The sequence below is a fragment of the Lepidochelys kempii genome, chromosome 2 (genome assembly GCF_965140265.1).
Source record: "Lepidochelys kempii isolate rLepKem1 chromosome 2, rLepKem1.hap2, whole genome shotgun sequence".
Taxonomy (NCBI): domain Eukaryota; kingdom Metazoa; phylum Chordata; order Testudines; family Cheloniidae; genus Lepidochelys; species Lepidochelys kempii.
The window spans coordinates 33,146,255-33,161,712 of NC_133257.1; the positions used below are offsets into that span (position 1 = coordinate 33,146,255).

Here is a 15,458-nt window from a genome sequence, read left to right on the forward strand (position 1 = left end):
AGTTTAGTACAGTTGGCAGAAATAAATTTGGGGGGAATGATTCCTAATTACAAAATGACAAATTACACACAGTAAAATGTTTAAACAGTTTGGATGTTACTACACTTAGTACTTTTGTGGTTTTATTTTAGTGATGATCCTAAACTCAACACAAGGAGCCGAAACTGCACAGCATGACTCTTCTACTTCGCCCATTGGAGTTAGAGATGAATGTGTACGTTATGAAATAGTGGTTTCAATTGATTTTGCATTTTAATGCTACAGTGATAGTAACTAAACTACACTAGATACAAAATGTACAATAAATTGAACCCATTTAGAAAATCTAAACCTCTGAGGCAAAGAAGAGACTTTATTTTTGTACAGAAGTGTTTCAACAAACATTGCTAGAGCTTGCCATTCTTTTTGAACTGCAGGATGCATGTTCTGAAGAAATTAATGGATTTTTTTTAAAACTCTAGAGGGCGCACTCCTACAGTATAAGGCTGTACATTCATGAAGAAATCTCTAGGTTTACTTGAGAGTTTCACACTTAATATTCTCTATTGACATATTACTGTCATGTTAAAAGTACACAATAAAAAGGGCTTGTGAATTAGTTATTGTAGTAAGGTATCTCCTTGATTTACTCAAGTTTAGAAGTGGCTGAATACACACATTTCTTTTAGATATCAGTATAAAAGTGAAATTTTAACTATTTAAAGTATATCCCATAAGACAGGGCAACTTTTTATATAGAAGTAATCTGGAGGTGGAAATCCTTTGACTGTGGAACAGATGAGGAATAAGATCATAATTAAGGACTGAAAATGTTTGTGAGAACTGCCATTTTCTAATCTTGGTACAATTAACATTGAAAACATTCCTAATGTGGAAAAAAAAATCTTAGCTTTTATTCCTACACTTGATAGTAAAATATTACAAATAATATAGCTAATTCTGAATTGACTAATCAAAGGCAATTCATTTAAAACCAAAATCTGTACATCACTGGCTTCACATTTAACAAGCACCCATGGAAAAATGTACTTGCTATTTTTCACTAATTTTACCAAATTTTCAACCCATTGTTTGGAAACACTTCATGCTTTGTTTCAATTATTCACTGAAAAACCAAATGAATATTTTGTTTTAAACCGTGCCCCCCCCCCCCCCAATCTTTCTGAAGTGACCCAAATGAAGTAAACCATGTTTCTGAAATGTGAACTAGTCCTTTATAGTACATGCCTTTTGGTATTTAGCAGGATTGAATTAAGGCAAAACCCACATCCCAAAGCCCCTCTGCCCATGCCCCGCTCCTCCTTGGGGTGGAAGCATGTTTCAGAGTTAAGATGAATAAGTCAGTTCACGTTTTGGAGCTATTGTTCAAAAACAGCAATTTGAGCTATTGCAGGCAGACTCCGGCAGCTATCAGTTACACTTGGGTCACGTTTTCAAGCTATTCTGTGAATCCACAAGGGACAGAAACTTTTAATTTATTTATTTAAATGAAAGCTGAAAGTCTCTGATCTCATCACATGACCACAGGAATTGGGGCCTTAGGAAGGCTTATAGTGCCTTTGACTTAACCGTGCTCTGGGTATAGAAGAATATGAAGTTTAAAATATGAGCTGTGTTATTAACTATATTGATATCCATCATTAAAATCAAGGGTTGAAGTATCTCTTACTGGAATTTTTTAATTGATATAATTTCCACTCTGCAGCCCAGTTGCTGAAACTGCAGTAGAAGAAACAGCTGCATGACTAAATTGCCACAGCTTATGAATTACCAACAGCTTAATTCTGACTGAACCAAAGATCCATAAACCATGAGCTGCACTGTTTTGCTCAGTAAACATCGAAACGAGTACACAACGCTGTATTCAGATAGCTCTTGAAGCATGAGGTGATTTCCTACTGTCCTTAACTGCACAAATAAAAAACGTGCAGGCAGATGCACCAATCACATAGCTGTATAGACAAGCAGATACTTGCTCATGCATTTATACACAAAGGCTCCAGCAAAGTATTAAGCATATGCTTATCTCTAAGCACGTGAGTTCTTTCCACTGAAACCAACGGTATGAATATATTGCTTCCATTTCTATACTGCCAATTACACAAGAAAATATCTTAACAAAAACTTTAATATCAAATTTATTCTTGAATAAACTGTGCTCAGGTAGAGTAATGATTCATGTTTGTATAATGAATACTGCTCAGTAACCGTTTACCTTTTACCACATTTTAACTCAAATAGATAATTTTATCTTAATTGAATAACATATAGTATTCATCTATATGTATAAGTCTGCAGGTCCAATACATAACTGTACTTGATCATTTAACAAGTTTATTTCTACATCAGATTATGGCTTAAAAAGCAGTCACTGTACATACAGAATCTAAAGAGACTGAGGTGCAATACATTTAATTTCTTTATGTTATCTTCCTGGGATAAGTTATACATTTTAGTGAGTTTTCATTGTGTCTTCTTCACAGCAGCAATAAATAGACATTTTAAATGTTCATAAAAACATCCTTTAAGATAGCACATTAACAATGGAATTGGGCATTTAAAGTAACGTAAGTCATAGATCATTAAAGGTTGAACATGGAGTTGTAAAATCTCACATTAGATCTCTTTGTGACAGTCTAAGATTGAGTGATTTGCAGGGCTTCCAACATGTCTTCCACTGCCTTCAGAGAGTACTTAGTCTCTTTCTTACTGCGACCTGCAAACTAAAGAAAAAGAATAAACTCACTTTTACCAGTGATGTGACAAAAAATTCACTATACCATGCTGTGCAATAGACTTGTACAAGCTATGGTTCTAAATGTTAATCAAAAATAACTTTTAAAACACAAAAATAACTTTTAAAACAGCCCACCAATTTACTACAAAAAAAACAAACGTTTCACTAAGACTGTACCACTTAAGTTAGCATTTACCTTAACACAGAGCAAAGACAATTTTTCCATTGTCTGCTTTGTGATTTGTCAGAAACATTTTAAAAAGCTGGTCTTTTATTTGATTTAACTTCGATCATGTTCATATTTTGATAGAGGCAGGATATGGACATGATAAAAAACTAATAAGACTCCATATTATTTACAGCACAGGAATGGAATAGTTTACTTACAAAAACATACTGTAAAGCAAGACAGTGATCCCATAAATGTATTCCTCGGTTCAACTGTGATTGTGAGTCAGAACCTTTTATTTAATTATAATCTACCATTACAATTGTAATTCCAGATGGAATTGGAAATAAAGCCTATATTGGTAATGAAGGAATATGTAGCCATGCAAATATTACCTTTGTACATTTTAGCATTTAAAATTCCATGCTATACTAGTAACCTAGCATCAGGGGAGAAAAAAGAGTTGTTGACTACCCCATGCTGATCTCAAAATGAGTTTTCTAACTGTACTGACAATTCCCATCACTCATCAGCCTGACAGAACACAATAGATTTATTGGCTAGGTTGGTGCTTTAGTCAAGTAGGAAAAAAAAGCCGCCACCACCAAACATACACTAAATATTTTGGTGATAAAGTACTGACTATAATTTGCTGTTAGTAAAATACCCTATTCTCTGACTAAATGTTAACATCTAAACACTCAATAAATTTACAGTTTAATGATTTTTTCTTCAAATACCACTGCTGTCCTGCATGTTTAGTCATTGATTTATGATGTGTCCCATTTCTCTTGTAATTAACTTAATTTAGCAAACTTCTCATGACCTGTTGGGAAAGATTAAGTGATCAAACTCAGGTAATATCATAGCAGCAGCAAGCTGCAGGAGCTGTTCACCTGCTTTTGACCCCTTAGGCTACAGTCTAACATTAAGTTTCCCTTAATTCCTAGCTGTTAGCTTTGTGTTGTTAAAAAACTAGACTTGGTATGGGAAATAAAAAGGCATTACAAATTAAATATCTAGAAGCATAAAATGTAGCTATGATGACAAACTGTTTACTGTATCCCTTAACTAAAGAATACCTTGCTTTTACTGGAAGTGGAATGCCATTTAATTTTGCCTGTGCTAGTAGGTGTAAATCCACCTTTTAAATTGTCAGATTCCCATAACTGCCCATAATGATAACACTTCAGAGGAACAGCAGAGATTGCTTTATGCCTTCCCAGCTGATAAAGTAACTTTTGCCTGGATTTGAACAGAAGAGAAGAAAACCTCTCTTCTATGCCCTCCTTTTCCCCCACACAAAACAAGAACAGCCCTAATCAAATACTCGGGGAGGTCCAATTCTTTGAGAAACAGCTTTGATTTAAAAAAAATAAAAATAAAAAACAGATAAAACAGCATGTGTTACGATTCCTGTGACTCTTTCAGTAACAGCACAGAAGCCTGTGCACACTGTGGTCAAAAAGTAATGCTGCATGGTAGAAATAGTTGGGGGTGGGGCAGGGGTGATCAGAGGAGGGAGGCAGGGGATTTCAAAATTAGCAGAATTTTACTTCTGTTTCTGCTTTAAGGACATTGAGAACAGAATTAATATTTTATGTCAATTTAAGTAACATTACTTGTTAGTTTCATGAACCGCTGCCTTAATGATACTGACATGCACTTTAAATTAGAATAAAACTAAACTCCACATCATAACAAATAGAAGCTTGAAATCTAATCACTTCAAATTTTCCTTGATGACCAATTATTTTTTCTATTCCGGCATTATACTGCAATTCAGATGATTGAGCCGGAATCCTTTTTTTTTTTTTTAATCATGATTTAATTTTCTGTTTCCCAAATGGTTTGTAAAGGAATCACCTCTCCAATCATAAATAACATGCGACTCACTAACACTGAAGAATTTAGCAATGTGCCTAAGAAACATTTATCTGGAAAGTTACCAGGAGTGGGATCACATAAAAGATTTTCATGAGCATCAATCAAACTTGCTTGCCTCTGCTGAAATGCTTCTACCACAGGACATGCTAAACCAATTATCTAATTGGAGAGCATTAGGTAGCCATATTTTGTTTCAATGTTAAGCGACACAAAGAAGTAGTTCTTCACTTTTTGTGTGATTCACGTCAATAGTTATATAAATGGATTTTATATACAACTGTAAAGAGCTTGCTTTGATACCACAGGTCAGAATTTCCCTAAAAAAGATGTTCTGTGACCTCTACACAATGTAAAACCTAATCTGGATAACAAGCCACCAGTCTCAAGTGTTTAATATAATAGAAATGCACTTATACTTCAATAGTTAGTACTTTTAGAAAGGATTTCATATGATGGGTTAACAGTGTTTTTACAAAGAATTAAACCCAATGCCCTAAGAAGTAATCCTGTTTTAGCATCAGGGTTAGAATCCAGGAGTTCTAGATACCAGACAATTCTCCCTTCCTAAATGGACATTTCTCTACTAGACCAGGCACAGCTAGAGAAGCACTAGTTAGCAGGGATGGACAAATATTGAACACCTAAATAAATATGGATTGCCAAAAAATACATAAGTGCAAATATTTGTACTCCTAAAAAAATTCACGATCTAATTCGACCTTCCTAACTTCCACCACTTTCCTTGGGAGCCTATTCCAGTCTGACAGATCTTGGTGAAAGGAGACCTTCTTGGATAATTCAGCCTAAATTTTGTTTTCTTTAATTTCATCTGTGTGTTCACAAACAAAATAAACCACTTAATACAAGAAACCAAAGTAATTCAATAGTTCGAATAGAGACTCAAGCTACAGGAAAAAACAAAGCAAAAGACTAAAATTAGGTGCCAGAAGCCAGATGAAGAGAAGTAGGCCACTAAAGAAACATTTTTAATTAGGGTTTATCAAAAATAGAGATCCACTGAAAAACAAAACAGCTGAATATTTATCAAACAAACTTGCAGACCTGAACTTGCCAAATTAGAGGAAGTTATCCAAAATTAAGGGTATTGTGCATGAAACTGGTGGGAATTTAAGTTCAAAATCCACATGGAAAAGCATATATTTTGCAGTGGAACTCCCAATACCTCTATACTTCTTCAGTTAAAATATCCATATTCAGAGCCACAAATCCACATTACTTTGCTAGGTAGCCAAATCAGGATGAAGAATGCATCTACCTCTCTGGAGTAAGAGAACAGACATGACTGAAGGACAAACTGAGTTGCTGACAATGCCAGCAAGTCCACGTAGCAGAACTCATAAACCCATGGCAAACTCACTAAGATGTTATGTCTCCTATCTCACTTTGCATAGAACTTTGGGGAATGTGGGAGAAGGGTGGCGTTTCATAGACTATTTAATTATCCAAAATGGAATCTCCTCTCACGAAAAAGGCCATAGGGACTTTAATTGACACAAGTGACCAAAGTTTCATCTTCAACACCACAATATTATGCAACGGCTCTGATTCCATATCAACTCAGAAGGGAGACGGCCACCTTCTGCAACACCCCCATTTCCTGTACCACCTGTGTCGCCAAACCCTACCCGCAGTTTTGTCAGACTCACATTTTAAGCAGGGTGGGACTGGGAAATGGTCCTGTCCAGCTGTGTGTGCACGTGTGTGTATTTTTATACAATATATAAAAGTACACACACGCGCGCACACACACAGAGCTGCTAGCCAAATTCTAATTTGAGTAGATACATGCTACAAATCAAAATCCCCCATGCAGTTTCAGTCAGATATGGTATTTGTCACTTTTTATCCCAAAGTGCTATAAAATACATCTGAACTATGCAATGTGTCACAAAGGAATGAAGGCACAAAGAAGTTCTGACATTTGTTTTAAATATATATATTTTAGTTGCGTTAATGTGATCTGTTCTGGTAAGCATCAACTGAGAAAGGGAAGCCAAATCATTTTAACCTGGCTCCAAAATAACTTCACAAGAACTGTATAACTGCACCATAGAGTTAAAAAAACAAAACAAAAAAAACACACAAATCATATTTCCTGAGAGATCCTGAGCTGTTAAATAGCCACATGAAAAGAACAAGAATAAGTGGCTGTGAATCAAATAACTACAAGCTTTCATTTTTACGAATAAATCTCTAGTTTTAAAGTTGGAACCTGGGACTCAAGATTCCATGGTATTAATCCTGACTATGCCACCAATTCACTAAGGCCAGCACTGTCAAAAACGGGCTTGTGACTTTGAGTATTCAACTTAAGACACCTTAAAAGAGGCCGTTTTCCAGAAAGCGCTGAGCGCCTCTCCCCCAAAATCCAGTGTTTTAAACTGGGCACCCAAGTCATTTTTTTAAAAAAAATCTTGCCTTGAATCCTTTCATCTCTGCTTCTTTTAGTAAATAACACAACTAAAGTAGAAATTCAAAACTATTTTAATTGACTACTGACATACCACATATGATGAAACAATCAGAAACATATAGACCCAAGCCTTGGAGATTCATATAATGCTACCCTGTGCATTCAATGCTAATACTAGAAAGAACAAATCAATAGATACCAAAAAAAACAAAAAAAAACCCAAACCCAGTACATTATACAGATACTACAGCATGTAAAACATCAGAGTCCTTTACACAGAAATAGAATGCATACATTTGAATCAGATCGTCAGCTGGTGTGACCTGAAATCAACCAAATTATGCTGATTTACGCAAGCTGCAAATCTGTCCAATTTAATTTTAAAAGAAGTAGAAAAGCTATTAAGATATGCAGACATCTTGCCTTTTAGTAACCCATTTTATCATAACATAGAGATATGCAGTATGTCCAGGAAAAGACTTTAGAATGTAGACAAAATACTAACCTGGTAAGCTCTATTGATTTGGTTAGCTGCCCAACTGGCATACTTCATATTGTCCTTTTTCATTTTTGCACTTGCTTTAGGATTGGAAGCAATATGGCTGGCAGACTAGGATTACAAAACAAAAAATAGTAAGAGTGCAAAATACATACATATACAAAAGAGGAGACCATAGGAACTGGTGGTGTGCACCACACACAGTCAAACAGAAAGGAACGAAGAGAGAATGTAAAATGAACCCTTGGCTCATAAAAAGTCTCCAGCCTAAAACTAGACTGTTAAAAGATCTGAGAACTGATCTCACTAAAATGAAAGACTTTTGGGTTCAGCTGTCCACAAGAGGGTCTCTCTCTCCTATCCCTGCAAGGGAGATTGAATATGCCCAGTTCTTTTCCTATCAGTCGTTTTCCATTTATGGAGTGAAAGTGTCACAAAAATAGCTTTCTGTCTCCATCTGCTGGCAAGGAGGCTATAAAACCCAGTGTCTTGGGATATGTCTACACTGCAGTTAAAAACCCATTCCTGGCAGTGCCAGCTGACGCAGGCTTATGCAGCTCGGGCTAAGAGCTGTTTAACCGCAGTGGAGATGTTCAGACTTGGTCTGGATTCTAGGATCTGCAAGGTGGGATGGTCCCACAGCTCTGGTTGCACCCTAAACCCAAATGTCTACACTGCAGTTAAAAAGCCCCTTAGCCCAAGCTTTGAGAGCCTGAATCAGCTGGCATGGGCCAGTCGCTGGTGTCTAACTGTAGTGTAGACATACCCTTAGTGTCCAGACTGACATATTAGGGACATTAGAGATCAACAATTTTAAGGTAGTTCAGGCTTTGTGCATGTCTACCCTTAAAATATAAATACAAACAATATAAATGTTGAACACAGTTTCATTACAGAAGTTTCCATTAACGTAAAACACATAAGGGATAAATTGCTTGCTTGCAGAAAATTCTCAAAACTAATTATACAACTTGTGACTGCAGAAACACTGGGCCTCTTTACGTACTCTGGCAGCAGAAAATCCCATCACCACTCAGTAATGAAGAAGCCACAGATTTAGGAAAAAGGTTTTATTTTATTATTAATTTGGTCTCATTAATGCATAACAATTCAGTGCTTGAGAGTGCCCTAAATAGAAAGGGAAGATATTGCATATAGTATGTTTGATTCATTACCAAACTTCTAATTGACAGCTAGCGTCCACAAATTTTTTTTAATTCCCAAGTAAAAACACATTGTTAACTTAAGGTTAAGACAGTCCTACTATAATAAATATAATTGTTAAAAAGCACACACTGTTACCATTAATAACCCAATCCTCAAAAATGCATGTAAATGGTAAATTAAGGTTAAATAAATAATAATTCTAGTACCCTCACATTTCACTTTATCCAGTTGCTTTTCAAAGGTGAATTACTTAAAATGTTGGCATCTCATTTACACTAGGCTTTCTCTGTTGCTACCCCCGGTGGAGTTGAACTGGTGTAGGAAACTGGGGAAATTTTTGCAAAGTTTCTGTAGTACAGACAAGGTTATAGAATAATTACACCTTTTGCAATTAAATTCCCAAAAAAACCCCAAAACCACAATACTGTGCACTAACCAGATCTCAAAGCACTTTACACAGAAGGTTGAAGTAGAATTATCCCATTTGAATATGGGGAACTAAGGGCACAGAAGGATGATGTGAAGGTCAGGGATAGAGCAAGAACAGAATCCAGGTCCTCTTGTGTCCCATAGATTGCAACTGGTGTGGAAGCAGGCCCTTAACGCGTTGGCCTAACAAACAGTTCATTCCTGATATTTAATAACTCTCATTCAAAACAGTAAAACTATTATATTAGACTAGAAAGATTACTGAATTTTAAATGACAACACACAATCAATGAGTATTCATTCAAACTCACCATGTATAGTCCAAACAAAGCTCTCATGTTTCTATTGTTCAGTTTCAATGCTTGTGCAAAATATTTTCTTGATAATTCAAGGTTTTCAAGCCCGCCTTGGGTATATTTAACCTGTTAAAATTAGAGACTGATTAAACCTGTTTTATTTTACTACTTTGAAAACTTGCATGTTTCATCATGCCTCAGATAGAAAATATCTACCTACTGCAGCTTCTGGTGCCTATCTGAATCAAAGAGATTATAGAAACTACTCTTAAAACTGTTAAGACTCATCTAAATCTTGAATGCCATGTGAAACACAAAAGGCAAAGCACTAACCTGTGAGGTATCTGATCTTTTTAATAATCTAATTTAGAAAAAAAAGATGCTTTCACTATAAAAAAAGTCGCTATTTTAAATGTCACTCACCGACATAATAAAGGAGAAATTAAATGAATTAATTCCCATTATTATAGTAACTAGAGGAAGAATACTTTTTAGAAGATGTATTCTAGAAAATTTGGATTTCTAGGAACCAGAAAGTGATATAAGCAGACTCTTAAATTTGAACAATTATCTAATATTTAATCCATGTAAATAGAACAAATTATATTTACTCTCACTAATAATAATGCCATTTTTTTTAATTTAAAAACTGGAATCTAGTGCAAACTGTTAAATATCTTAGGCCAAATCCTGTAATGTTTTCCCAATTCTCTGTCAGGCAAGATTTCCTACAAAGGAGGACTGCAAGCTCTGGCCCCTTGACTGTCCCAAAAACACAACATACTTCCCAAGAAAAGCATTAATAATATATAAAAGTTTAATTTATCATTCATTTAGTTTTGAAATTTCACTGAAGAGCATAAACGTTTCAACAAGCTTAGTTTATTTCCATAAGAATTTGTACATTCAAATGATGGTTTAATTCTTATTTACAATTTAGTAATAGTAGTAATCCTAGGATTTTTTTAAAAAATCATGACTCAACGTGCAAAATTCTATCAAGTGTTTTAAACTGATGCCTCCCCTTTGTACGTACTTAAAATCCCAAAGAGGAAATATACTAAAAAGAAATCATTTTCATTCTATTTGTATTATTCCTATTAGCTGCAAAACCAGAACAGCTATTCAAACACAACCGATTCTTTTGAAAATACTTACTTCAGCAAATTGCTGACAATATAAGTGGTTGTGTGGATTAGTCATCATAAGCTCCTCCAAACAGAAGGCCGCCTTTGCATAGCTGAGGAACATCAAAAACAAAGTGACATAAAACAAACTGTTGATTTGATGTGGGTATAGGTCTTTGCTATTGTATTATTTACATTTCAGTATTTTTAGCCCTCATTATTATAATTATATATTGTCTCATTATTTCATGAATTTTATTATAACAAAACAGAATTTTTTTTACAAATTTAAGATTTATTGATTTTTTTTATATAAAATCATAATACGTGGTGAACTGAGATTGGCTCAATGGACATGATCTGATATCACTGTGAACTCATGTATCTTCCAGAGAACTATGCATTGAAGTTATTTAAGGATTCCACACCCAACAGTGCAATGACCAGTATTGAGTATTTTATGTGTTATTTTAATGGACCTGGCACATACAAACAATTAATGTAGGGTGTGAACACGTTAAGACACCTACTAAGCAGCGATGGGTACCACTGTAATTTACAAGACATCTTCTGGTGCCTTTTCAAAGCTTTAAAAAACTCAAACTGCTACAAAGCATTTGATTAATTTTAAAGACAAACTACCATCATTTTGTTCCACAGCTGAAGAAAGTATTTTAAGTTATTTGATGCTTCATAAGCCATTGAAAATTATGGAGTAAGGCTCTGATTCTGGAATTAACCCCCGCACCAAGGTCTACCCTTTAGGAATTAATTGCAAGACTGAGACCTAACACCTTAACATGAACACCTTTAAATCAAGAATTCCAGGTTTGCATACAGATACAAAATACTATACAAATGTAAATGGAAATATTTATACCATTCAAAAGGGGAAATTACCACTTTTTTCTTTAATTAAGTCTTTAAAAAATAATTGAGAAAAGCTCACAAAACCATTTTTGGGGCCTTTTTGTTTTCTAAATATACACCATAAAATTTTAGTGAGGTTCAAATGATTTACACTGTTACCTGGAGAACATTCAGAATTTGGCTTTAAACTAGGTGTAAGACATTTTAGTTCAATGTGGTTTGAAATAGTAAGATGCCCAAACCCAGAAAACTGGCGTTTATTAAGTAAATATTGACAGATATTTACTTTAGCTATAATAGCAAACGAACCATGTTATGAAAGTTTATAGCTGTACAATTTACAGCTGTAATAGGGCCTTTTTTTTTTTTTTTTTTTTTTAGATTAGCAGTTTTGGTCCACAATTTACTTATAATATCTTTGCACACATATTTATCATTATACTGTATATACTCGTTCATTAGCCTGTTCGTATATGAGCTGACCCCCACAAGATGGATAGGTAAAAATAGTAAAAACCGTATGACCCTTTCATAAGTCGACCCTATATTTCAGGGGTTGGCAAACTTTGGCTCCCGGTCCATCAGCCACTGGCAAGTTGGGATGTTTTGTTTACCTGGAGTGTCTGCAGGCATGGAGCCCCTCAGCTCCTTGTGGCCACAGTTCGCCGTTCTGGGAACGGCAAACTGCAGCCATAGGGAGCTGAGGGGCTCCATGCCTGTGAATGCTCCAGGTAAACAAAACGTCCCGACCCGCCAGCAGCTTACCCAGACGGGCCAGGAGCCAAAGTCTGCCAACCCCTGAAATATAGGGTCGACTTATGAAAGGGTCATACGGTTTTTAATAAAATTTTAAAAAAATGTTGTAAACAAAATGACAATGTATTAAATATTCAATTCAACGATTTCATAGAGTTTAAAATCAAATTTTGGTGTAGACCCATTTATAAGCCGACCCATTTATAAGCTCTTTGATGCGTCATTTTTTTACCAAAAATATTCGGCTTATGAATGAGTATATACGGTATATTATCATGGCCCCAATTTCAGCTTATACACAGATGGATGGCTACTCCAAGACCCTTCACTGAGGCTACGGAGAGGCACATGGTTCCTCACTAATGGATCAGATTGCAGGACTGGGGACTATTTACAGTTATTAAAGATAAGCATGTGCATAAAACTTTGCAGAATCAGGGCCAAAATTTGTAACTTTAACCAGCTTCAAAGTCAAAACAGAATTTATAACATAGCTGAGAAGGGCAGGGCAAGACCACAATTATTTCCTAAAAAAATTACTTTCAGCTGTTTCTCAGCCAAGAATTTGCATTATTTCATAACCAATACGCTTGAAAACTATTTATTTGATAATGCTCATGGGCATACATTCAATGTGGTTCAATTTTTCAATGAACTCAGATAAATTCCATACACTATTGCTCAAGAAAATTTTTGAAAAAAAGCAGAATGTCAGCAAAAAGTTCTAACAAACTAGAAAGAAATAATCGTGTAGCTATAGCCTTCATTATGTAACATATATTTTTATACATTGTAATAAAAAAGTTTTCCAAGCTATTTGTTTTTCCTATACAGTTGCTGCACATTTCCCAAAAGAAATGGAAAATCTGTGCACTAAAACTGTAAATCTAGAGAGAGTCAGAAGATCTGAGTATTCATTTAATTTCTTTTCTATGGGAACTGGGACTGTTTTTTCTGGCACAATGAGAAGGGCCACCTTTTCCCTGAGAATCTGATTCTTTTACCACTTTGTGGAAAGGAAGGAAGGAAACAATATGATATAATTCAGGCTGGGTGATGAACTAAAGAGAAAAAAAAATAACATGCCTCCGGATGGAGGTTAGAATTAATGCTGCAATATTAGAAAACTTGCACTAAGGCTTTGGGCTAATCCTCTCACACTGGGATTTCCTCCTGTCACTACAGCAATAAAAAAAAGCTAACATTAAATATCCAATAAGCAAGTTCCTTCAACATTCTTGACTGCACTGAGTTTTGTACCCAGGCGACCAAATGCCTCTACTTTGGACCAAATTTTTTTTTTTTTTAAAATAAAAGAACAATGGTAAATGAATACAATTTGTATTATGTCCTTTACAGAAGTCTCCTAGAAATCCACTCAGAGCATTAATTATCCACAGATAGTTTTTGTAGACTCCAAGCATTTCAAATTTAGATGTAATGAACAACATTATCCAAACAGGATATTCTGAAAATTATTATTCAATTCTTCTTTACATCAGCAGGATTCATTTTGAACAAAATGTAGTCAACATTCTCCCTCTCTCCCCCGCTCTTAGTTAAATCCTTCGTCTTTTTAAATAAAATACCTTGTTAAAGAGTTTGCTAGCTACATCAGGTTCCTAATTGCTTTATGATTTTTTTTGTCATACTGGACACCAAATTGTATACCTTTATATAAATGTATACATGCCTTTAGAAACAGTCACTATGGATTTTGATTTACATGGAGAAGATTTCAACCTAGCACTTCTTATGTAGACTCAAACAACTTACTCATGCTCATTGATGTAAAGTTCTGCAAGTTCATGCCAAGCTTCTTGGTCCCCAACAAATCTGGATGGGGAGAAATTAAAAAAAAAAAAAAAAAAAAAGCTTGTGTAGAGATTCTGTAAATGAACAGCATGGAAGAAAAGGCGTAAATCAAATGCAAATTCCATTTTAATTAAAAAGATTTATCAGAATAGCAAAACACAATCCTTTTTCTTGTAAAACACTCACTGTTCCAGATACTCATTCAGCTCTCGGATGGCCTCAACATTTTTCCCCTGGGCTTTTCGAATGGCAATCTTACGCTTTCTTGTTGCCTATGGGTTGACATTAATAAAGGATTAGGCTCTCATAATTCCCTGGGTTTTTGTAAAGAAGGCAATTTGACTGTGCAAATTATTATCTCAATGCAAGAGGAATTCCACTGCAGAACAACTGCTTAGCTGGAGTTTATAAACATACCCTATGACATCCCACTGGGAGATCTGAAAACTCCTCTTACAATCACATTACATATGCTTTACTTTGGATGCAGAAACTGTATGCATCATTTCATCCAAATAAGTGACTGTCCAGATTCTGATAATTACAAAGCAGCAGGGTGATGATAATCTTTATCCAACCCAAAGTCTCCCACCCTATCATTCATAAGATCCGTATTTTAGGGATAGTCGGTCGCTAGAGATTAGAGAATCCCACAGTGGCATCTTGATATAAGAACGGTTCTCTGCAACTTAAGATTTTTGCCATGAAGAGCTAAATGTCACTTCTCGTAGTATTGTTTTAAATTGCAGTATCTTCTTAATCAAGCTTTCATCATTCTTAATGCATAAAAAATAATTTTGAGTATGAGGTTAATAAAAAAATAGCTACTACATTTGTGCCCTTCATCTTAAATGATTCATGTGACAAATGTGCAAAGCTTTTCCAAAAACTAACTTGCTTTTCATATGTGTGTGGAAAATGCATTTTAACAATATAAATCCAAAAGATGGAGGTATTGCATCGTAGTAACAGTTTACACTTCCCCCCACATACCAGAAGAGAGACTACACAGCATTTTAGTAATTCATTATTCTGAGCAGCATATATGCACACATGGATTTCTAAAGTGTGCTGACAGTTCTCGAAGGTAGACTTTCCATTGGCTTCAGTGGGCTTTGGATCAGCATGTAAAGGTATGCATAAACTCTAAGAGGTAAAAAAAATTGATAGGAAAAAAAAGTGTTTAATACTACGAGTCTCCCCAGCCATTTGCTCCAAAACCCTATACCATACCATACCATAAAACACCCCAGCATGCCCTGAAAGTCATCA

General features: G+C 35.2%; 1 protein-coding gene across 3 annotated transcripts in view; it reads right to left on the bottom strand.

Moving 5' to 3' along the window:
• Window positions 1-332: 332 nt before the first annotated feature.
• The window catches only part of EMC2 (ER membrane protein complex subunit 2), a 51,800-nt gene continuing 36,674 nt past the window's right edge, over window positions 333-15,458 (bottom strand). For 2 of the 3 annotated variants that reach the window (XM_073330318.1, XM_073330319.1), the window contains exons 6-12: window positions 15,180-15,332; window positions 14,373-14,458; window positions 14,148-14,207; window positions 10,777-10,858; window positions 9,634-9,744; window positions 7,733-7,837; window positions 333-2,723 (exon numbers count right to left, since the gene is read on the bottom strand). In XM_073330318.1, coding sequence (XP_073186419.1) covers window positions 2,637-2,723; window positions 7,733-7,837; window positions 9,634-9,744; window positions 10,777-10,858; window positions 14,148-14,207; window positions 14,373-14,458; window positions 15,180-15,332 — 684 coding nt within the window. In that variant the 3' untranslated portion in view covers window positions 333-2,636. The remainder of the gene's footprint in view (window positions 2,724-7,732; window positions 7,838-9,633; window positions 9,745-10,776; window positions 10,859-14,147; window positions 14,208-14,372; window positions 14,459-15,179; window positions 15,333-15,458) is intronic. The other variant, XM_073330320.1, reaches the window with a different exon arrangement.